The sequence below is a fragment of the Zonotrichia albicollis genome, chromosome 1 (genome assembly GCF_047830755.1).
Source record: "Zonotrichia albicollis isolate bZonAlb1 chromosome 1, bZonAlb1.hap1, whole genome shotgun sequence".
Lineage (NCBI taxonomy): Eukaryota > Metazoa > Chordata > Aves > Passeriformes > Passerellidae > Zonotrichia > Zonotrichia albicollis.
The window spans coordinates 138,480,262-138,505,293 of NC_133819.1; the positions used below are offsets into that span (position 1 = coordinate 138,480,262).

The 25,032-nt window shown below is 40.3% G+C and overlaps 1 protein-coding gene across 1 annotated transcript; it reads left to right on the top strand.

Annotated features, from left to right (window-relative positions):
* Positions 1 to 1,531: 1,531 nt before the first annotated feature.
* On the top strand, positions 1,532 to 23,144 carry RAD21 (RAD21 cohesin complex component). Its single transcript, XM_074556069.1, has 14 exons — positions 1,532 to 1,768; positions 7,328 to 7,501; positions 8,851 to 8,980; positions 11,106 to 11,205; positions 12,222 to 12,328; positions 13,228 to 13,431; positions 13,977 to 14,102; positions 14,295 to 14,417; positions 16,061 to 16,284; positions 16,581 to 16,740; positions 17,059 to 17,210; positions 18,710 to 18,859; positions 19,287 to 19,370; positions 21,351 to 23,144. Exons 2-14 carry the CDS (start codon positions 7,358 to 7,360, stop codon positions 21,540 to 21,542), a joined length of 1,896 nt encoding a protein of 631 aa, XP_074412170.1. The 5' UTR covers positions 1,532 to 1,768; positions 7,328 to 7,357; the 3' UTR covers positions 21,543 to 23,144.
* The last annotated feature ends 1,888 nt before the right edge of the window (positions 23,145 to 25,032 follow it).

The following is a 25,032-nucleotide window of genomic DNA, read 5'->3' on the forward strand; positions in this document are numbered from 1 at the left end:
AAAGGCAATTTTGACCAATCCTCAGTGTCTGCTGAGCCAGAGGAAGGAGGATTTCCCACTAAAAGGGACCCGAGTGAGGTAAGCTGAGGAGGATTTCCCACTAAAAGGGACCCGAGTGAGGTAAGCTGAGGAGGATTTCCCACTCAAAGGGACCCAAGCGAGGTAAGCTGAGGAGGATTTCACACTAAAAGGGGTCCGAGTGAGGTAAGCACTGCGCAGGGCACGAGGCAGAGCCCATCCGTGCTGTGGCCATGGCAGCAACACCGCGGGCCCGGGCGGGCCGCGCTGAGGTTTCTGGCTGCACTGCAGGGCACTCTGCTGCCAGGGGCCATTTCCTACAGCAGCAAATGAGGCAGCTTCGCTGGTCCACACTCCTGGTGGACCTTGGTGCAATCCAGTGTATCAGCACTGCTAAATTAATGAGAGTGTCTTACGAGCCTGCCAGTGGCCAATGGCCTGGACACTCCCTGGGTCAGTGCCCAGAGCTCCAACTCCACATGGAGATACAGGAGAGCAGTGGCACAGCAAATGTTTTCTTGCAGAAGAAAAACCTTGACATATTACTACACCTGGCAGAAATCCATGTGGGACATACACAGGATCAATGTTTATTTTGAATAAAGATTCTAGTGAGACATTATGAACGTAAATGAATGCTGAAATCTTCAAAATTGAATCTAAGGAAAGAGAACCAGGAGACTGAACCTGCATGTTATTAACTATTATTTGCTGATGTTATCATTCCTTAAGATGTATTATCTGAATGTCACAAATAGCAGTAATACTCCTTAAACCCTCAGTAGGCAGATTTTCTTGGTATTCTGACATTATCTTTGTAAACTGATGGTCCATTGCACTACAAGTATAGTTTCAGAGGTTATTTTAAAGGTTATTTTGAGGTTTTTGAATTTTCTGTCTCTTTGGGCCAAAGGCTGTTTGGTGTTCATGCAGAATGGTATGTACTGGTAGAATTAGATGTCTTAATGCCTGGGAGAGACCAGAAAAATCCATTTCCCAAAGCAGTCCTTGTTTTCTCTGTCTATTGCTTTTACCTAGAGACTCACTCCCTCTGTTTAGAGTCCTGTTGTAGCCATACTTCCCCCTCCATCACATTATACGTGGCCATCATAAATCAGTAAATTAGGAGCAAGAAAACCTTTCTATGTACAGTCGAAATCAAATTGGTCTAAACAAAGAAAGTGAGCGGGGCCCGCAGGTGTTCCCCTTGAGAACAAACCGCCGTGCAGCGCCCCGGCGGCAGGAGGGAGCTACAGGGATCAGGAACATCTCCCGGGGCCGGGCCGTGAGAGCACAGAGCGATTCTTTATCGCGTTTTAAACCCGACATCGCAGAGCCCGCCCGGGGCCCAACGGGGGCGGGGCGCCCTCACAGCCCGGCCGCGCCCCCGTCGAGCCCCCGCCCCCCACGGGGCCCACGCGCCGCTGTCACTCAGCGGCCGTTTCGTCACCCCCGAGGCTCTGCCCCGCCTCCCGGGGCCGTGCGCATGCGCAGTGGCGGGGCCGGGGCCGGTTGGGGGGGGGGAATTTGACCGTAAACATCCTGCGGTTTGAACGGCGCCTTCGCGCGCAGGAAGGACCGCGGCCGCCATCTTGTTTGCTTGGGCGAGCGGCTCGGCTCCGCTCGGCTCCACTTCGGGTTCATTCGGCTCGGCCCGGCTCGGATTCGGCTCAGCTTCGGTTCGGTTCGGCGCCGCTCGACTCGGCTCGGCTCGGCAGGAGCAGCGAGCGGGCCCCGGGCCCGGAGCAGGGTAAGGAGTGGCTCCGGCCGCCGCGGTCGCTGCCGGCGCTCTAAGGGGCCCGGCGGGGCTCAGCTGCAGCCCCGCTCTCGGGCTGCTGCCGTCATGCTCGGGCTCGGAGCTCTTCGGCTGAACCCTCCCGGCGAGGAGAGCCCGCCTGGTGCTCCGCGACACCTGGGGCTCCCCGGGAAGGGCAGGGCCGCCCCGGGACCCTGTGCGGGGCCGGTGTCCGGGCGATCTGAGGCGGGGCCCTGAGTGCGGCCTGGCGGCGGCACGGACACGGCTTGTGGGGAGCCGGGTCCGCGCACCTGGAGCGGCCACACGAGCGGAGCCGCGGGGACCTTCCCGGGGAGAGCCGGGCCGCGGGGAGGCCCGAGCGCCGCCGCGCTGTAACCGAGCCCAGCACTGTAACCGAGCCCTGCTAAACGGACAGCGAGGCTGCTGCGGTCTGGGCAGAGGGACGGGAGCAAAGTTCCATTTGCCACTCTTCTGGTTTTGAGTGCAGTTTTCCCTCTGCCGTGAATGGGGCAGGGTACTGAGTGTTCTCACAGGCTCTCTAGTGGCAATGAGCTCCCTTCTGGACGCCGTGGCTGTTTAGCTGCAAATAAAAGGGCCTTTAAAAATGCCGGCCTTTTGGATCTTGCTCTTATGGACACTGCTGGAAATCTTGCTATTGTTTTTAAGATTTCTCTGATCCTTATTAGAAACGCTTCTGTTAAATATAAAATAGGGCGTTGTTTTAATCAATAACAAAGGAAACTTGGGGTCACTGTGACTTATTGGCATTTTTCATTGAAAACAGCTTTTCTTTAAATTCAGACACATAAAGAAACTACTGTAAATTTGGAGAAATTACCATTTAGGCCCACATTATGCAAATGTGGGTGATAAGCACACTTTTCTTCATCTCCTACTCTGTAGAACTCATTATCAAAACCGGGGGACATCAAAGTATTATTGGGGCCAGGCTTCTGTTTTATTTTATGAAGGTTCATTTATTAGACATTTTACAAAATTTGGGAAAGCAAGGCCCACTTGTCTAAGGTTTTAACTAGAGTGGAAGCAGATGTGATAGGGGTAATAAAAGGGGGAGCAAAAAGCTAGTGAGACCTACAATAAACTTAAATTACCACACAAATTAATCATGTCTTGCTTATACTGTGAGATTTCCCACAGAAATTAGAGTATTTGCTTTAGTTACAACATCAGTTTAACTTCTTAAAGTTAAAATTTTAAAATGTTTTTTACATTTGGGCTCCTAGGATGAACAGTGCAGAGAAATAGCTGCAAAAGATGGAGTAATATAAGGAATGTTCAACTTACATACCTTTAAAAGAGTGTGTTAGTACATGGTTTCTGCAAGTTTATTAGTTTGAATTGGATCTGGAATTGCACAAAATAGGTTGGGATAATGGAGACAGGGCCTTAAATTAATAGGATTTATTTTCTGCTGGTTGAGCATTCTGAGTGTAGGGGCAAGGGCAGGATACCTGCTGAGGGTAAGGTGGGAATGTGGAATTGAGGGAGGAGGACAGTGGTGTTCAGAGGGTTCAGTAATTTCCAGCTCTTACAGTACTGGTGAGTGATCTGCCTTTTGAATTGGTAACCTGAGTGGGGCGCTGCTTCTATCTGATTGTGTGGGTGTGGGGTGTATGTAATTGGAGACCAGTGGGTGCAGTCCCTCTAACTGAGTGGTATGGTTTGAGGAATTAATAGACCTGGTAGTGCAACCTCAGCCATAGAATTTCTGACAGATTGTTGGTGCAAGAAACAAGACTTAGAGACAAAGGGAAAATGTATGTATTTACCAAAGGTATGTAAAGTTGAGCTAGTTCAGTTTTATCTTTTTCACTAATCGAATTTTTAGACAAAAGAAATTAAGGTGACTTGACACTGAGCTTTAGTAAAGATGCAGGTGGCACAAAGAAATATATTAAAATTCAGATAAATGTGGATTAACCAGACAATTCTAAAGGTGATTGAAGGAAGGAGATCAGATAAGGTAGTGGCAGAAAGAGGCCTGGAGCTATGATATTAGTGGAGTTTGTGATGAATTTTTTTTTGAGTGGCACCAGATGTTCAGTGTGGTACCAAAACCTGCCAGGGAGGCAGGGTTGGTGAGTGCCCACACATGGGAAGTTTAGTGATGTAAGGATTGGAGAGTGAAGGGGTTATGAGTTCAAGTTGAAGAATTCAAAGAATAGTTTCAGGGTCAGGGTAGTTCTTCTGAATGGTACAACTTCTGAAGTCTGGTAGGGCCAGCTGAGACTGATGCAGGTGCACAGGGTGATCTCAGACTTCCCCAGATCACCCAGGGCTGCCTCGGCTTAGCAAAGCAGAAGCAGCTTAGGAGGAAAATGTGCAGGTGGGGAGAAACCAGCAAAGAGGAGAAATTGAAGGATAGCATAAGGACAGATTAATTAAAATGATTGGCTAAGTTTTTAAACTGTAGTGTGGAATTTGTTTACTCATCTGTGTGTGACTGTGGTTTTGGAAAAGCTTTACAAGGGCCTACTTTACAAGTAGGTGACAGTAAAAAACAGAAGACTGAACTTTAGTTGTGGACTGGTGTGTGTGTGTACATAACCTAACCTAGGCAGAGCAGCTGATGAGTGGGTTTAATGAGCTAGAGTGAGCCACAGTCAAATAAAAATATGCTGAATGTTCTGCCTATTGTCAGCTCCTAGTTCAGTAAGCACCTTTCTGCATGCCTTGAAGAATGGGACTAACTGTGCCAGCGTGCTCTTCAGAGGTTAGTCAGTTAGCTCTTCTAGTCAGAACAAGGATTTTAAGATGAGATATATGAGTTGAGGGTTAAGATGAAGCCCGTAGTTACACCATCTCCCAAATTTTGTTACTGCTACTTTGGAAGGAGCAATTGCCAGAGTCTCAGATGTGAAGGTGAAACGGGCACATTCTGGCTCAGACCCTGTGTATGACCAGTATTATTTAGTTCTGCTTTACATTTCACTTACTTTGTGTGTAGAAGTGCAGTGAAGAGCATTGAGTAGAGGAGATTTTTTGACACATCTGTATCTTTAAATTGTGCAGTTTTTGACCAAGTTAAACAGAGAAAACCTGAGATTAATTGTGGCACATTGAAGCAAATTCAAAGCTAATGGCAATAAAGTTGCAGGTATTTTAAAAGGTTGATTTGGCAATATCAGGATGTGGTCCTACCTGGTCTTGTGTGAGTACATACTCTTTTTGCCTTAGAGGAATCAAGCAAAACAAAAAATGCCAAAGTTCTTAAAACAAGTTTTGTGGTCCCATTTCATACCCAGTCAATTTCAAAAATTGACGGTTGTATTTTACTTTACAAGCTTTTTAAGGGTCATCAGCGACCCTTTTGTGGATTCTTAGGAGTTGCTTTTCAGCCAATGATACATTCTATGTGTCTGCCTGAGCACTCTTTAACATTCGTCCCAATCTCAAATTATGCCAGAAAATCTATTTCTCCCTTTATCCCACTGCATCAACATACTGTGCTATTAATTAAAGATCAGACAAAAAGCCTGAAATGCAGAAAAGGGAGTATCAGAGAAGAAAGACAAAATCTGGAGAAAGCAGGAGGAGCCTTTGGGGCTCACTTTGAAGAGCTGAGGTGCCAAACAGCTGAGCTGTAAAGGTGGGATTGTTCAGTTGCTGTAACCCAGCTATTGCCATGCACAGCATCTGCTGGAATTTGGAAGTGGCAGGGACTCATGTGACAAGAAATTACTGCTTTAGGTAATAGAATCCCTATTTGTTAATAACAGTTCAGATTGAAACACACCTTAAAACTACCTGTAGTGTGATTGTCACTGTTTCCCTTTGTGTATTTCAGTATGGCAAGGCTTCAGTGATGGATGAAAAGAAACAGATTTGAAGTGATAGATAAATAGATTTTGTCCAAGTTGTCTAAATAGTGAGTTTCACATTTAACAGGAAACTTAAGTATGTTTTCAGTTAACTGTAAGTTTGAAGTGTTGTGAAACCCATGTTATCTGTTTTAATAATTGTGCCAAACTCCACTAATCAAAGTATATTATTTTGCAGCTGTTATTGAATGCTTTTAATGGATTAATACAAGTGGTTTTGCTTACTCTGTTTGTGTTCTCCCTTATTCCTCACGTTCAGAGGTAATTACGGGCTCACTGTTGCATGGTTTTGGTAGCAACTCAAGATATTAAAATGCTGTGCTGCAAAGTTATGTCTCTGCATATACGAAAATACTGAGGCCTTCAAAAATATGCAAGGATTGAATTGTCTGCTGGCCTTAAGACAGTGTGATGTCTTTCAAAATATCCTGGGGGGAAAAAGAAGGGCAGAATACCTTCCTTTAGATAATGTTTATCCAAAATTTATTTCGATGATTCCTGGAAAAACTTGCTCATGCCCATCTTTCTTGGACTTGACTTTGAGATGTCGATTTTTTCATTTATTCTCCAGATGTCTGGAGGTTGGCTTTATTTCCACTGAATCAGTAATGTCAGAGCTTCTCTTGCCCCTGTATTTAAATTCTGAGCAGTATCAATTGTGACTTGCTGTGCTTCCTCTGGCTGTGTTTCTGTAGGCGTAGAGGAGGTAAAAACCAAAATGCATTTATTGTGCCCTTTCTGTTCTTCTCTTTTGATTCATTTTTCTGGGTTATAGAAACTACTGGAAAAACTTTGTGGAGATACTTTTACTTTTTTAAAACAAACTTTTCTTTACTTGTAGTTAACTGAATCATATCTTTACCTCATACATGAAAGTGGCATGTTTAGATCATAAGGCATCATGCTGTTCTGATTCCCCATGGTTTGATGTGTTGGCATTGTATCACTCGTAACAAAGTAATAACTAGATAAATAGATAAGAATGTCTTTTTTTTTTTTTCTGGTGAAGGAGAAAGAAAATGGATTCCTAAGAAAGTTTGGAATAATGCAGTCAATTTTCTCACCACTTTTGTCAACACTTGATTTTAAAAAATAAGAAATGGAGAATGGTCTGCTCAGAAATGGAAGACATGATTGTGCTTTCTGTTTAGGAAGGAAATTATAGTGAAGTCCAAAAAGATTTAGGGCTGTATATTTTATAAAGGTGAATCTTTTGCTGGAACAATGTACAATATATGCTGGTATAGTAGAGTAGTAGCTACTGAACTAAAAGTAGAAAGTGAAAGTCATAGGAAACTACTGTGGAGTGAAAACTGAGATGTGCTTCTTTGCATTAGGAGAGTTTGGTATCATTACCTTAAAGGTAAAAAGATTCAAGATTGTTTTCGTGAGGGATGGTAAACATTTCTAAGTTGTGTTTGTGGGTGTTATTTCTGTTTAGTAATTCTTCTGTAATAAATACATTACATTACATTATCCATTACATTACATTACATTATCCATTACAATACATGACATTAACCATGTCATATGCTCTTACATGGATACCATTTGTAAGTGTTGGCTTCTTAAACATATTAAACAAATAGTCTGACCTCAGTGGTTAAAAACTGAATATGTGTACTTCTTCTGAGGATGAGGGAGGCATTTGCAAGGATGTTCCTCATAAAATAAAAGATGTGGAAAGAAATACTTGCCTTTCTCTTTGCAGGTTTGCACTTTGCTTTAGACATCTGGGACCATGTTCTATGCCCACTTTGTCCTGAGCAAACGTGGGCCGCTGGCCAAAATCTGGCTGGCGGCCCACTGGGACAAGAAGCTGACCAAAGCCCATGTGTTTGAATGTAACCTGGAGAGCAGCGTGGAGAGCATCATTTCCCCAAAGGTATCTGTTCTGCACCAGTCTCATGGGACCTTGCACTGAAAAGAACTTGAGTGTACACGTGGTAATTACTGTTTGGCTCACTGAAGCAAATAAAGTTCTTCGTGTTGCTATTTTAAAGGGTGGAAAGGTGTGTTTGGATGTGAAATAATACTCTGTTGTGAAATGGGAGGAAATTTTAAGTAGCTTAATGATTTTACATGTTTTTCTTTCCCTCTACTACTCATGACAAATTGTTCATCTTAAAACCAATGGTACAGTTGTGATTTTTGTCACTTAACAGACATCAGTGTCTTATAAAAAAAGCAGCTACTTGAAAACAAAAGAAAACTTATATCTTCTATTTTGGTTGATACAAATGTTAACAGTTTTTATAGTGCTGCGTTAGATTTTAGAAGAACATTAAGTGTAAGCAAAAAGTGTATTGTACAATCACAGAGATGCTTACTCTTCTAGAACAGTGATTTGTTTCATTATCACTTTTGGAAGGATTTAGGAAGAAAATAATGTTCATAGTCTCACTAGTGAGCTGAAGCATTCTTTTAGAGAAAGGAGAAACTAATAGGCATTTCTTCATATATTTAACTTTGTATGTAACAGTTCATTAGCTGAAATTTTAAAAATATGTTGGAGGAAATAAAAATCTTGAATTCTTATGTTGATGTTAAATCCTGTATTGCTCACTCTTTCTGTGAGATAATTATTCCATGTACCATTCAACACAAATTTCATGCTCTTTCAGCCTAACATACTTAAAGAAGAGTCCTTCTGTGAATTACTTTTTTTCAGTTTTATGTTCCCACAGTAGATACTTCATTATATGGTAAAGCAGTGAGATTGAACTGGAAGAGAACTTAAAATTGTTTTACGGTGGCAGTGCTTGTTTATGGGCACTCCACATCTTCCACTGTTTCTCATTTCAGGACAGAAAATGGAGAGGTAGCTAACAGTTTTTAACCAGGTTTTACTTAATCAAATCATTATTTATGGCTGCCCAACTTTTTGTATTTTTCACTTTTTCCGCAATTGAAGTAGCAAAGGTGGGAGAAAAGAAAATGTTGTAAAAATAGGCTTTGTCACTTATTTTTTAACTAGACACAGCAGTGTTTGGGAATTCCTGGGGTGAGCTGCTATAATTTAGTGATATTTGCTAGGTCATCTATAAATAATGTAATAGGGTATCATCTTGAACTGTAGACTTTGCATTCTTTGTTTCTTCAATTTCTGCTGATTTTTATACTTGTTTTAGATATTTGATTTTACTGAGAAAATTCATGTAAATGTGACTGAGGTGTCATTTAAGGGAATACTGAGGTTACATCTAATTCACTGACTGTGCAATGTGTTTTTAGGTGAAGATGGCACTTCGAACCTCAGGACATCTTTTACTAGGCGTTGTTAGAATCTACCACAGGAAAGCAAAATATCTTCTTGCAGACTGTAATGAGGCTTTCATTAAGATTAAGATGGCTTTTCGTCCAGGTATCTGTCTGTATCTAAGCACTCTCTCAAAAGCTACATTGATAAATGTATTTATTAAGAAGGCATACAATTCTTCCTTCCTATGTCTGTATAATTACATACACGTATAGGTTATAGGAGAAGTAATTATTGTAGCTGGCTGGCTGAGTTGTCTGCTGAAGAACATCTTTTAACTGAATTCTGAACAAAAACTTCTCTTATCAATGCCGATTCAGTAAAATCACACTTACAGTTTTGGCTGTGGCTGGTGTATGATGTTAAATGGAAGTACACTGCGTGGATTTTACCTTCTGTCTGAAAAAGGCCAGTGCCCTACTGAATAGAAGCACAGAAGGGGACTGGTTTCCATCAGGGGTCAGGATTCTTTTCCTATGAGTTACAAAAGAAATTTGAAAGTAAGCTGTTTTTTTGCCACTTTCATATAATAGTTTCTGAAAATAATGTGGACTGTAATGTTGGCATCAAAGATAGTTTTCTTTTTTATCTTTGCAACATAATTTCCCGCTCTGTAGTTGCTTACTTAAATATTTTGCATTAAAATGGGGTGCCATATTAATACCTGACATGAGTTTTCTGTCCAGCAGTCAATTAATTATTTGAGTTTCATTCTTTTGTGTCTTTATAGATAGTTCTCTTGAAGTTTGGCCTGGGGAACTTTTTCTCAGCTGAAGTGTAGCTGTGGCACTGATGCTGCTGGATGCTCACAGCTGCTAAATCATATTCTACCTTTTTAAGTTAGTGAGTGCAATAGATTTAAAAGCTGAAATTGAGGGAGACTTAGTTTTTCAAAAGGCAACTCTTGAAAGCCAGTACAGCAGTTACTTGAGAAAAGTTAAGGTATGTAATGCCTTTATCTTCATTTCCTGATCTACAGGTTGTAATTCAGGCACAGAATTCTAGTACTGAATTTTATGTAGCTTTCAGTGGCAATTTGTTGACTGTTACTAATTTTTTCTTTATTACTATGTTTTAACTTCCCTGGGTTATAATAAGAATGTAATTTTAATATCACAAGGCAGCCTATTTTCCTTCTCTTAACAGAGTGCATGTCAAAGCACCTTGAAATCAAGATTTACAAAGAGTGGCATGCTGGCCTGACAGAAGCTGAGGCATTGGTCTTTATTTTCAGGTTATCAGCTTTCTGCCTTAGGCATTGAGTCCTTCTGTTCTGAGAATCATTTACATGTTTCATTTTAAGCAGCAGACAAGTAAAAATATTGAACAGCCCTGAAAGGATGGACTAGATGTCTTCATTCCTAGTCAAGTGCCATGATAAGTAAGCTACAGACTCATGCTTGTTCCTGGTGTCTGTGGACAGTGGTTCTTTGATTATTCATTGCAGAGGGGAGCACAGTGAGCAGAGTGTTTCTGAAGTATCTGTACCTCAGAATTGCCTGTGTTATATGTGTGGGTCAGAAGGCAGAGCATAGAGCTCAAATCTTCTGCAAGTTACAGAAGGAATTGAACCTGCATTTCCCATGCACTTTCAAGTGCCCTGACCTTTTAAGACTTTGAATAAAACAGAGGGACCAACTGCTGGCACTGGTTTTGTGATGCCCAATCTGATATTCATGCTCTGAGAATGCCTGCTGAATAAGAGTAAGCATCTCTGGAGGATAAGAAAAGGTATGTGGTGGTTTTGGTAATACAGCTCTTTTATGTGCAGAAGCCTATGAGTTAGTGAGCCCCAAGGGCAATCAGTTCTGTTCCAGGACTTCTGAAGCTGGTGGAAGTGACTAAAGGACCAATAGCAAAGCAGTCACGCTGTGCTGCCCCTGCAGTGTAGAACCCTGCAGCTCATACCATGTATCATGATTAAATTCTTTTGGAGCAGGTACCTGTAGTGTTGTGAAATATGATGCCTGTGTTGGCTGCACAGCTCAGCATAGTGCTACACAAACATTGTTTTATACAGACAGTGCAAGGGCTTGAGGATATTTGTTTTGAATTTAGTTTGAATTTCACTTTCTACCATTATCTAAGGTTTCTTTGTAGGTATCCCAGCATCAGTTCAGTTCAACAAATTTAAAGACAGTAGGCACTTGCAGAGAGAAAATGCTAATGGCACAATTAATGCTGTTCTTTTAAGGAATGGGAACTGATGTTTGGGTGTTCTTCCTTGCAGGAGTTGTTGATTTGCCTGAGGAAAACAGAGAGGCTGCTTATAATGCTATTACCTTGCCTGAGGAGTTTCACGATTTTGACCAACCACTCCCTGATCTAGAGTAAGCTTGGGGTTTTGTCCATTTCCATGACATTGAGAATTGGTTTTGGTTGAGGAGAACCTGATTTGAAACAGCTAACTCATTGCTGAATGTAAAAAAATAGTCTGTAGGTAACTTCTATTCTTAGGTCTTTCTTATACACTGATAAAGAGGTGTGCAGTCATTTTTGTGTTGATTTTAAGTTCATAGCAGCATTGACTTTAACTGAAATTAAAGCTGTCCTTACAGGAGCTTTTCAAAAACTCAGATGCCTATTATAACTTTTTTTTCTTCTATGCAAGGCATCCTACATCACATACATCCTTAGGTTGGACAAGATGAATTTTATGGGGATGTTATTGACCTTTCCAAGTGGCACTTTTAATTCTTAAATCTTCTTAATATACTCACGGGTTACTTTTACATATAACACGTATACAACAAATATACAACCTGAATAGTTCTTAATCTTTAAAAGACTGATGGTTTTTATTATTTTATTTCTTTAATTTGAGTTATTCATAACAGAGTTTTTAGAATCCAGTGTTACTCAGTGTTCAATTTAGTTTAAATTCCAATTAGAGTATATACTAATTTGAAAGTGCAAAAATTTCATTATTTCATTGTATTTATAAGAAATGTACCTTAATACACCACAAAGGTTGTTAGCTTGGTAGTGCTGCAAAATAGAGTGTTTGATAAACTATATTAATAAGTTTTGAAGTTGAAGGGGTGGAAGGTTTTTCTTAATTGTTAATTTGCTCTTTGAAATTAGTAATCCCAACACAGCAAGGAGTCAAAGAGGTTACTGATACATTTCCCAGAAGCTAATGCAATTTGGATGATAGGTTTGAACCATTAATAGTCTCGCTGTTTTAAGTAGTAGTTTCTAGTCAGTGTTCACCTTTATTTTTTTCAATAATGGACTTGAATGAAAAATTGTTTTTTACTGAATAGTGTCATGTTTATTTCAGCAGCCTTTATCTGTTCTTTGTTTTTTAATGAGATTTTTAATAATTTCCTTCTGTTTGTTTAAGTGATATTGATGTGGCTCAGCAGTTCAGTTTGAACCAGAGTAGAGTGGAAGAAATTACCATGAGAGAAGAAGTAGGCAACATCAGTATCCTCCAGGATAATGACTTTGGTAAAGATCTCATGTGTTTTTATGTGTTACTAGCTAATTTTAGTTCTTGTAAGATACGGTTTTGCAATAACTGTGGAATGCCCAATGAATTCTAAACAAATTAGATCAAACATGCTGTGGTTTTGTATGTTTAATTTTTAGTTCATGTCAGTTTTTCCAGGAGGTTGTCCTCTAATGCTCAGCGAACTTCTAGCTGCCTAGAATAAGCAGAAAGAAAAGCTGAAGAATATTCAGTCAAGTTCATCATTGAAGTACTGTGACAATTATAATTTTCAAAATGTGATGTGAATATGAAGTGAGCTGTTGCTTTAATCATAAGCATGGTCTCAGTCAGAAACCAGTGGGACATTTCTAAAGCTGAATCAGTCACTGGTGACAAGTTTGCTATTTTGGATATCTTTTCAAGGACAGTATTCTAACATCTGAATCAAAACCTAAAGACAGTTTTATTGGAATGTCTGGTTCCTAACCTGCAGTATTGTAAGCCATAATTCAGTAATAGTTTTGAAAGAATAACCTAAAACTGGTGTTGTCTGGGTGTTGGTTTGCTCCCTGTAATTGAAGCCCAGCCTTGAGGCATAAGGCACAATGTCTTTGAATTCCATTGCATTCTTTGGTTTCTGTGCAGATAAAGTTTAGTAGGATCTTGCTAATATCAATTCAAATAAGAACAATAAAATGCTTTGAAAAGGAGATAGTTATTTTTATAATTGTTTGAAGAGTATTTTTTGCTATGGTATTGCTGGTCACAATTCCTTAACATCTTGTCATTAACTCTGCAAATAGGATTAATTGAATTAAAGTTTGGTCCTGCATATGGGCCTTTGTTGATCAGTTAGGTAGGTCTCTTGCATCTTGAATTTTTTAGTACTTAGAGCAGTGCAATTGTATTCTTGCAGGTGACTTTGGGATGGATGATCGTGAGATGATGAGAGAAGGTAGTGCATTTGAGGATGACATGCTGGTGAGCACAAGTGCTTCCAATCTCCTCCTGGAACCTGAACAGAGCACCAGTCACCTCAATGAGAAATCTAATCACCTGGAATATGAAGACCAGTACAAAGATGATAATTTTGGGGAAGGAAATGATGGTGGAATATTGGGTAAGTTTGAGAAATTTGTTTTTCCTCTATCCCACCTGCTACCTTAATTAATTAGTTCTTGGGTAGATGAGGGGAAGTTGTTTCCTTTGTTGCCAGATCCTGTAAAAGTTGTGCCTTGTACAGTGAGTATTTATACTCACTATGTATGTATATATATATATATATATATATATATGTATGTGTATATGTGTGTATATGCACTGAGTATATATTCAGTTTTGTGAGTACTACAGCAGTATAGATGACTCACAGCATGTTAAGTGTTGGCATATTTAAAACAAAGTTCTAAAAAATTAGATGTAAGATGCAAATATGTGGCAAGTATATGGTCATAAATGTTATCTCTAAGCTCAGAATTAGAGCTGAAAAGCCCCTTGAAAGAACACTGCTACCTTCTTCTATGTCAGCATTGAAAGTTCTTTCTAACTTTTGCACTAGCTTCATCTGTGCTGTAATAAACTTGTCTGTACTTCTTTGTAAATTTGGCTATACTTATTTCATGAATTTGTGGATACAAAACTGATTATTTCATATGGTTTCTTTAGATGACAAACTTCTTAGTAATAATGATGGGGGTATTTTTGATGACCCACCTGCACTCTCAGAAAGTGGAGTAATGATGCCAGAGCAGCCTCCCCACGATGATATGGATGATGATGATAATGTATCAAGTGAGTATGATCCAGGACCAGACCTAGAATTACTTTCAACCCCTGTAGTTTGGATTCTAAGTCCTGAAAAGCATACTGAACTCAAAAGTGTGAAGTGTGGGAAGCCCCCTGAAGGTGTGGAGGAGGGCAGGGAGGGGTGGCCCAGCCTGTTGGTGTTCTGACCTAGTGCAAGGCTCTCGTTGTCGCTGGCAGTGGGAGGCCCGGACAGCCCCGACTCGGTCGATCCCGTGGAGCCGTTGCCAACCATGACTGACCAGACAACGCTCGTCCCCAACGAGGAGGAGGCTTTTGCTCTGGAGCCTATTGACATAACTGGTGAGTGAGCTGCTGGGGAGTACTGTGCAGTTTGTCAGAGACCACCTTAGCTTGATGGAGTGGAAATGAATGTCTAGCACTGCTGCTGACTCTGCTTCTCACTTGGGAGAGAAAGCTGGGGTCAAGTGCTGAATTCCATTTATTCTAATAGTAGCCCTCCAGTACCTTCCAGAGAGGTACATGGATGGTGTCAGAGAATACCTAGTTTGTGGTTTCTGCAGTCAGTGCATGTAACAGCATGATACCGTAGCTTTAGATAAATATGCTAGTTAAAATGCACTGAGTTGAAATGGAGCTCAGCATGTCTTTCATTCTGATATGGCATCTGTAGTGCAGCACAGTTCTTGATAAACACAGTCCTTGTGCTTGAAGGACAGGACTGATGGTTTACACTGAGAATGACTGCTGTTCTAGTGATTTGTAGCTTTAATGAATTGCTGATTTCAGGAGGTGCACCTTGTATTTGAATTTCTACTAAGCAGGGATTTTCCTTATGTTTTTCTTGAATGCAAGAAACTTGCCTATTTTAACAGATACTATTTGGCTCATTATATACTGACCCCTGCTTTATTAAAAAGTTAACATCTGGAAAGAAAGTAGCTTGTCCTGTGCTTTTAGACTGAGCTCCAGGCCCTGATTCCCTGCTTGGCCGGTGGGAGAGCCATGGCACTGCCCTCTCGTGGCAGGCTGGCTGCAGGGGATCAGCTCATCTGCTGGTCCAGCAAAGAGCAATTACCAGAGCTTCAGGGTCTGCTGCAGAGTACCAGGCTGTGAGCACAGTCATGTCATCCTGGAACAGGGTCAGAAGTTTACAGTTGAAATAACCACCCACATTAACTCTACCAAAGCTCAGGTAGGGTTTAGGGGAAAAAGTGGGTGTGGTATTTTAAATCAGTGATTAGAGTCATAGAATGGCTGGGATTGGAAGGAATCGTGAAGATCTAGTTCCAACTCTCTTGCCATGAGCAGGGACACTTTCCACTAGACCAGGTTGCTCAGAGCCCCATCCAGCCTGGCCTTGAACCCTGACAGGGATGGGGCATCCACAGCTCCTCTGAGCAGCCTGTTCCTGTGCCTCACCACACTCACAGAAGTTCTCACTTCTTCCCAATATCTAGTCTGAATTTACTCTCTGTCAGTTGGCAGCCATCCCATCCCCCTTACCCTGTCACTACATGTCTTTGTAAAAAATCCCTTCCATTTTCCTTGTAGGCTCCCTTCAGGTACTGGTAGGCCACAATTAGGCCACCCCAAAGCTCCCTTTTCCTTAGGCTGAACAAAACCAAATCTCTCAGCCTTTCTCATAAGAGAGGTGCTCCATCTTCTGTTCAACTTGGTGGCCAGTGTTTGCACCAGCCTATCAAGCAAACCATGGGAGAGAGGGGCATGTGCAGCTGAGGGCATTGAGGCTTAGATAGATATAAATTCACAGAAGAATTTGCAGGTTATGGGAGAGCCTTCATAGTGTTTGATGTTTTGTACTGCACATAGCTTTTAATCCTTCTCCCAAAGCTAGTGTTGCCTTAGATTCTTGAGGCAGCTTTATATGTGGGCAAGCAAGACCTGTAGAGAACTTGCAGGATTCTTTTACAGCATGGTACCTGTTTGAGCTAACCTTCATTGCTTGCTAAAAATCTCAACAGTCAAGGAAACCAAAGCAAAGAGGAAGAGAAAGCTGATTGTGGACAGTGTGAAAGAACTGGACAGCAAGACTATTCGAGCCCAATTAAGTGACTACTCTGATATTGTCACTACTTTGGATTTGGCACCTCCTACCAAGAAATTGATGATGTGGAAAGAAACCGGTGGAGTTGAAAAGCTTTTCTCTCTGCCTGCACAGCCTTTGTGGAATAACAGACTACTGAAGGTAATGTTTTTTGTGCAAGTTTATTTTTAAATGGAACTATATTCAGAATTGTATAGCAAATATCAGCATATATAGTGATACAGTGATGGCAGTATTCATAATTGGAAGAAAAAATATATTAAAAGAATTAAGGTAAATATTTTGAACATTGTTGTGATCAGTTACAAACATAAATAAATTTTTAGAAGTTAGTACTTAAAAACTGAAAAAAAGATAGGCCATAATTACTTAATCCAAAATGAAATAAAAGGACACTGAGAACTGCAATAGTGAATAATGTCGTGTTTCTTTTGTAGCTCTTTACTCGCTGTCTTACACCTCTGGTACCAGAAGACCTGAGAAAGAGGAGGAAAGGTGGAGAAGCTGACAATCTTGATGAGTTCCTTAAAGACTTTGAAAACCCAGAGGTTCCCAGAGAGGAGCAGCAACAGCAGCAGCAGCAACGAGATGTCATTGGTTTGTGTCTTGTCAAAGATGCTCTGCTTTCCTTTGGAGCATATTTTTCTCTTTTATCTGTGCTTTGTATTAAGTCATCAAAGATTGTGTACCAACCAAGCAATGAGCTTTGTAATGGTTGTTTAGCTTGATGTGATGCAATCTCTGACATAAAATAACTTTTTTTTCCTAGAAATAAGAATTAGGAAGTGCTTGAACCAGTAGATTAAAAGTGCAGGCTGTTGAGAGTGTTCTGTTCTAAAATAATAGCAGATTGGATTTTGGTACAGTTTCTAATAACATTCTTAAGTATCAAAAGAAGATTTGTTGTGAATGCAGATGAACCTATCGTGGAAGAGCCGAGCCGTCTGCAGGAGTCGATGATGGAGGGCAGCAGAACCAGCCTGGACGAGTCGGTTATGCCACCGCCGCCCGCCCAGACCGGGGTCAAACGCAAACTGCAGCAAGTGGAGCCAGAGCCAGTGTTACCTGTGAGCAACCTTTTACTGGTTTTGATGGGGAATGGGAATGAGCAGTGTTTTTGAGTAGGAAATGACAGATTTGAGGCCCTAGCTTTACAGTGAATCTCCTTTGAGATTCACTGTAGTAGTATCAGAACATTTGTCCCTGGGTATCATTCTGGTGCCTTTGTTAGCTGAAAAGCTTATTGAAATGTTTGAAATGCTGGTAGGATAAAGAAGTTATACTTCTTCCTCCAGTAAAAGTCTTCAAGGAATCTAGTGGATTGCTTATCAAGTCATGCTTGGCAAGTGTATGTGAACAGCTTCCATGAAGCAAGGATTGTGTTAGCTCCATAAATATCTTTTAAGACAGCCCTAGTGTTCCAGGCTTAAGGCTTCAAAGAAAATCTTTGATTATCTGGAGAGATTTCCTGGTTGAGTTGTGAATAGACTTGGACACTAGCTGTGATGCAGTGTCAAAGGAAACTGTTTGTGAAGGGGAGAGGAAGGAAATGGGCAAAATGAAAGGTGTATTTTTCTGAATGCTTTCATGGTGAGAACAGTCCTGTTCATGCTGTGTCTCATGTTTCTGCATTTTTTTAACCTCACTTTTCACATTGCTTGGCTGCCAGGTTGTTCACTGTAGAATGGGACTGTCAGTTGTTACATTATCTTAGTAAGCAGGGTGGCAGCTGCTGCTCCTTTTGCCCTTTCATGGGGTGAAATCAGCATCGACTGTGCTAAGTCAGTGTCATTGGGGGTGTTGGTGTGTTGGGAATTCTGTGATTATCTTAGAGGCCAGGTCAGGCCTGTAGCAACAACCTGTAGTGATACCTGCTGTGTGACTACATCAGAAGTTGCTTTGGCATTTTTAGGGTACATGTAGAAACACTTTCACGTGTCAAGGTAACTTTACTGGCAAACACTTAATTGTTTCTAGATTCAGGGGGAGAGTACCATATATATTAATTCTACTAAAACTGTCTACATAAATCCTATTAAATTTCTTTTCTGTATTTTCCTCTTGACATAGATATTTTCTGAGAATATACTTCAGCACCAAAGTAATTAATATATTTTCAGAAACTTTGTAGGTACCAATGTTTTAATCCTTTCATTTTGGTATTGATGAGAACAGCATTTTGATATTTTGAAGATGACTAGTTCCAGTGAGTTAAAGTGTGTTCTTGTAGCATTGCATCTGGTGATGTGGGATTTTAAATTTTCATGTGCTGATCCAAGGAATGAGATCAGTAGTTTGGATGGTGGCATAAGTGAAGTTGCTGGAAAGCCTTTATACTTTACAGTGGTGTTATAATTTCTGGTTTGAGTAGAATCTAAAGGATTGAAAATACACATATGGACAGCAAAACAAAATTGCTTTTTGGTTTTCAAAAATGAAAAATCCTGACAAATGGCTAAGATTCTATACTTGGATTTTATTAAACTGGTCTGTAGCACCATTGTTCTATTGTAAAAAAACTGACAAAATGATACTGTTTGTTTAACTGTATTGTGTGCTCTTAAAGCATCCACCGTCACAACAGCTGGAAATACCACCTGTAGAAATGCCTCCAGAGGAGCCCCAAAACATCTGCCAGCTAATACCAGAGCTAGAACTTCTGCCAGAAAAAGAGAAGGAGAAGGAAAAGGAGAAAGAGGAAGAGGAGGAGGAAGAAGTAAGAACTCTGTAGAATCAGTTTGTGTGTTTCCCAGACTCTGGATTCGGTAAAAGGCATAAGAAATAACTCTTTTGTCTGTCCTTATAAATAGCCCTTGGAGATGTAATTCTTAAATTATTTCATGGCCATTTAATAATATGATTTAATTTTTAAAATTACATATATATTCTGTTCTGAATTAGTGTTCTCTTGTTCTCACCCATGGCTGGATTAAACCACTAAATGTTTATGATGCCTTAGATAAGAACTTTTGAACTTTAATGGTGTGGTTCATTTTAAATAGCTTGTCCTACTTAATGAAAGTAGCTTTTTGCAAGAAAACCAGCCTGCCTTCAAATAGGATAACTTGTCTCTTAGCTGCAGTATTTAATATCCTATGGTAGCAAACTCCATTGATGTCTTTTATTTTTACACCTGCTTCCAGGAGGAAGATGGCACAGGGGGTGATCAGGATCAAGAAGAAAGGAGATGGAACAAGAGGACTCAACAAATGCTCCATGGCCTTCAGGTACTCATGATCATTTGCTTTCTCTTAAAGCAGCTTTGGAGTGTGTCCACTGATGCTTTTGAGCTGAGTTAAAATGTCAAGAAAGAGCTTTCTGTGCAGTCAGTGTTACAGAATGTAACAGTGTTACAGTTATCTTAGAGGGAGAATCTGGTATCTAAAATACCAGTTGTCTTAGAGGGGAAAGAATGCATGTAGTTGATTAAATCTATATCAAATAATTGTATTAAATGAAATCTATACTTTTATAATTGTCACTGATTGTTTAGAGAAGATTTGAATTAAAATTTTTCACCTAAATGTTTTTCAACCTTCAAGTCCACTCCATATGCACAGAAATTGAAATTATAAAATAACTAATTGTATTTTTGATGAAATCATAGTGCCTCCCAGAAACTGAAATTATAAAATAACTGATTGTATTTTTGATGAAACCATAGTGCCTCTTTTTGCTATGTGTCTTTAGACAAACCCTCGTAAGAGTCTAGGGATAACACCAGTGTACAGGATGTTTACTTCCTGTCTAGGCTAGTTTGAAAACTGTTATGCCATGAGAAGCTGAATCTATTAACAGCTGTGGAAATGTGACTTTGGCTGGCTTCTAGCACGTGGATTCAGTCTGCACAGACATACCTCTCTGTAGGATGAATTCTTGCTTGCTGGAACTAAAGAGGCTTTTTCTGATGTGATGGCTGAACCCCACAATGTTCACCCTGAAGTGCAAACTGCTCCTTTGCTTATCAGTCTCTATGTTTGTCCTCCACATACTCTTGGGCTACCTTTGCCTTGCAGCCTGGTTTGTAGCTCCTTTGTTCCCTTAAACATTTTGGCAACTGGTGAGATTTGGCTGTCACTGAGTGCCACGTCCCAAATGGTCACACACCCCCTCTTCTCTCGCCCAGCTGTAAATGCAGAGCACGATGCCACAGGGCAGGGATTATCCTTTTGGCCATTTGGGGTCAGCTGTCCTGGCTGTGTCCCCTCCCAACTCCTTGTGCACCTCCAGCCTACTTGATGCAAAACACCATGTGAGCTGTTGTGAAGAAAATTACCTCTGCCCCAAACCAAATCAGCACAACTGATTAAAATAAAAAAAGCTTAAAAATAATTTCTAAAGTATGCAGATGTTGAGTTGGTAGTGTTGTGTAATGTTTTCCTCTCTGAATGTTTTATCACAGTTTCTGAAGAGAGCTTTAGAAGTCTCTTTGGCCATAACTGGCTTTTTTTCAGTTCTTTCTTCCATGTCCTCAAAAGAGCATCACATTGGATGGCTGAAACATGAAATCTGCAATGAGATTTGGAGTTAAGGTCTGATTCATATAAAGTAATTTGGTTTGGCCAACCAAATATCTTTTCATCTTGTTGAAATTCATTCCAGGACAGACAGTTCTGCTTTAAATTGAACACTTCAGTTGTTGTCCTGGCCAGCAAAAAGATGTATAATCATGATTTGTTTTTTTTAAATATATTCTTGCCAAGACTTTGAGAAAATCTTAGTGACTTTGGGTACTTAGTTTAAGACAGAGGAGTCTTAGAAATAAACAGGCTTTCACTTTGGGAAATTATGCATCTTTTAAAGAATGTTAGCTTTTGAAATTTTACTTTATTGTTTTTGGAATTACATTTATTTTGAGACATAAAGCTTGATTTTTCTTTTTTTTATTCCTATTAAGAAAAAACTGTCCTGTAGTCAAAAAAGACTGGTTAGCTATTGTTGCAGAAATAAAATCTTGTTCTAGTCAAGAGTGTTTCTGGAATACATTCAGCAGATTCAAGAATGATTTTCACACATCCCTGGGAAGCCTACTAGGTTTCATTTAGCTAAGATCCATAAAGAAATGTTCATGTACATGTTGTAATGTTCCCATTCTTCTGAATCCCTCTGTGTCCTGGGGTTGTCAACAAACAGAATCTTGCCAAGAGACATTGTTGTTTCTGTGCAGTTCTCTATTTAACTTGTGGTATCAATGTTGTGTTTTTCAGAGAGCCCTTGCTAAGACTGGAGCAGAATCTATCAGTTTGCTTGAGCTGTGCAGAAATACAAATAGAAAACAAGCAGCTGCAAAGTTCTACAGTTTCCTGGTACTGAAGAAGCAGCAAGCTATAGAGCTGACACAGGAGGAGCCCTACAGCGACATCATTGCCACCCCTGGTCCCAGGTTTCACATTATCTGAATGGTTCCCTAGGGCAGAGCTTGTGCTCCTCTCACCAGTGCGTGGGTACTGCCCTGTCTGCAGGGCCCACAAGACCATTGCAGAAAATTTAGATTTTATTGTCTGTATAAAGTCCTTGGTTTTCTCTTGGGGTTATTTTGGGGTTTGGATTTTAACTTTACCACTCAAATTTTTAGTGAAACTGCTGGCTGGGTTGGGTGACTTGAGTTCCAGCTGCAGAAACCAGACATCTCAAGCACCCAGATAAAGATTGTTTTAGCAGCTCAGAGCAGATGTGTGCAATATTGGTGCATGTGATGTTGAGTATCAATGAAAATGTCTTACAATAATTTGACTAGCTGATTCAGTAGAGATATTTTTAACCTATACAAGTAAATCTGAATGGCCAACCTTTTGTCTGGTTAAAAACTTTGCCAAACTCATCTGAAATGTTCGGTCTGCTTCTCATAGTAGTAGTTTTTTCTCCCCTTCTCTAGATCTTTGTGCATACCGTGGGTCTCTTAAAGCTGCCAATATGAAAGGTAGTGCCTGATATGTCAGCTTGCTGTGTCACTGCATTTTTGCAGTCAGATTTTTGTAGCCCTTGATGCTAAGGGGAAATGAGTGTCTGTGGAAAGCACTTCCTCTACGTGATACATAAAAGGACAGAACATGTGAAGCGTTTTAGACTAAACATTCCTTTTCACTTATCACCTTGTTATGGTCCACTACTGATAATGGCTAATTACTGTTAACAAATGACAAATGAAAACTAGTAATGTCAGTTAACCATTTAAGAAATCATAATGCTTTAGGTTTGTTAGAGCTGTATATAAACTCCAGACTTTTTAAAACAGACTTCTAGATTGTAAATTATGTGATTTTTTTATTAAGCAAGCATCTGACAGTAAGAATAAAAAAATTGCTAAAATCAGATACCACCTGTACCAAAAGGGCAACAAGCTTTGAATATAGAGTACAGATGGGCACAATTCCACTTAATTGTGTAGTGTATTAATGGCTCTTTGGATATATTTATGGTTTTAGTGTCAATTTTTTCTGATAATGTACACTCCCATGTTCAAAACGTTTTATCAGTTTTGCGAAAGAAGTCCGGTTTGATTTTTATTTCTAAAGAATGAAGCTTTACTGTTAGACCAGGTAGCACCAGAAATTATGTGAATATGTTGATTATGGAGACCTGTCTTAACTTTTTTTAGGGCAAAATTATTCACAGTGAAGGTTCTGGTTTTAATGTTGGCACTTTTGTGAAATAATTTTGGGACTCTTAAATTTCAGTGTATACTCAACTGTAAAATTATGTGAATGTTTAAAAAACTCTGAGACTACATGATGACCATGTTTTACTAATCCTTGGAAAAGTTAATTGTATAAAGTTACTGCAGCTTTATTTTCAACATGATGTGCCTGTAAAACCATAATTTTCTCCTTTGTAAAAAGAGACACTGTAGATAACTTGAATGTTTAATTATAGAAAAGGTCATTAGTTTCTTGTTACACATTTTTAGTCTGTTTTTGTTGCTTTTCAGAGTTAATATTCTTGAAAATAGTTGATGCTGTTATGTATAACTTTTCTAATAAAAGTTGTGTTATAAGCTGTTATGTACTAGCTCTGTATCTTGTTTGAACACCTCCCATTTATGTAGGAGAGACTGAGCACTAAGAAATTGGTTATTTTGGTATTAGGTATGGAAAGATTTAGCTCTTTAAAAGGTTAAACTCGAATATGTAAATAGAATTCTTACCATTAGGAAGGAAGTGTTACTCTACTGGCTGTGCTGTGCTTTTGTTCAAGAATTCTTTGCTAGGAATGTGTGTCCTAGGAAAATTATGGGAAACTGTCTATAAAATGTGATTCATCTGCATACCCGTCCCTTCTGAATGTCAGAACATCTCCAGCTTGGATTCTTTTCTGTTCCCTTGCTTCTGGAATGGCCTCTGCATGTGTGTCAGTGCCTCTGAAGTGACATGCTCCTCCTGGTAAATCCAGATTCTCCGATCCAAGCCTGTGGCTGCAGCACATGGAGTCAGTTGGTTCCCTCTAGAGTTTACACACACACACATATATATATATATACACATTTATATATAGAGGGGCAGTGAATTCTGACTGACACAGGCTCAGTGAGCTGGCTTAAGCTGGGCTCCACACACAAAGGGACTGTCCTGCTTTTGAGTGACCTGTGGAAGCAGGCAGGCCCACTCTGTGTGTGCTGTAATTCCTGTGGGATGCAGGCTGGCCTGTGCTGAGCCAGCCCAAGTCTGTGTGTGTGTGTGCAGGTGCAGCACTGGAAAAGTGACTTCCATTATTTTGGCTCAATCTCTGTGAAAGATAACTGGGGGAATTTGGGCACTCAGACTAGGATGAAAGCTCTTCTGGTTTTCCTTTTATCAATAGGTTATATCAATAGTCTAGTACAGTTTTATCACCAGTTTGGCTCTGTTACACCACTGTGATCAACACTAATGATAAATTGATTTTGCTCCAACGTATGCCTGGTGACACTAATCTGGGACACTGAATGCAAGCTCTTCTTTATCCTGTACAGGATTTGTTACTGTTCTGACCATGGTACAAGTAGTACCAAGAGGCCTGCATTTCTTGGGAAGGGGGCTTTGTGGTAATGCACTGATCAGCTGTTGGATGAGGTCTAAGGAATGGTGATGGAGTGTTGGCGTGGATGATGAGATGGAGAAGGGCTCTCTGTTGCACAGTGTTCATTGTTTTCCCTATGGCTGCTGCTGGTTTTTTTTTTTTTAACGTGCTTCAATATCTTGGTAAAGGAGGACAGAATATGCATTTTATTGTAGTTCTTCCTCAAACAAACGTTGAAATGGTTTTAAAGAAATTACCATAAGCATTCACTTAGTGTTTACTAGATAGGAGACATTTTTGTCGCAGCTCAGTGAGTAACATCTCTTTTCAGAACGCTGTCTTGGGAGGGATTTAGATTTGATGGAGAGCATTACTGTAGAATGTGTTCCTCACTGCTTCCCAGCCAGGCTGGACTGGCTCTAGTGCCTTTGGCTGTTGTGCTGCACTGCAGCAGTGAGGAGAAGGAACTGCTGGGAATGCTTCTCTGTGCTCCATCCTCCCATTAGTGCAGTTTTGTTCTGTCTGCAAAGCTTAACTGCTCACAGTAGGGGTACTATGCATGCCCTGCTTTCCAAATTACTCCTCCTTGGTGTGTAAAAAAGAATAGCTGAGGATTCTAAAGAAGTACTTCTTCGAGGAGATGGAGCCATTGAATGAATTCCTGCCCTATGTGTGTGATCACCTTGAAGCCACGCTGCTTTTTATTCCAGCTGGGGTGGAAGGGAAGAAGGCAAGTGATGCTATCTACAGCTGGAGGTTAAATAGTGCTCTCTTTCTGGGAAGAGCATGCATAGAGGATTCTTCCTAATTCACAAGATATGATTTAAACCAGCTTATTAAGCAATGAACTAGCAGCTGTTGTGTGCAATTTTGCTTCAGGGACTTTGTTGGAGG

Excerpts from the sequence above, each read along its gene's own strand:
- RAD21 (XM_074556069.1), top strand. The coding sequence starts at position 7,358 with ATGTTCTATGCCCACTTTGTCCTGAGCAAACGTGGGCCGCTGGCCAAA. Across the intron at positions 16,285-16,580 it reads GGAATAACAGACTACTGAAG|CTCTTTACTCGCTGTCTTAC; the intron begins GTAATGTTTTTT and ends TTTCTTTTGTAG. Across the intron at positions 19,371-21,350 it reads AAATGCTCCATGGCCTTCAG|AGAGCCCTTGCTAAGACTGG; the intron begins GTACTCATGATC and ends TGTGTTTTTCAG.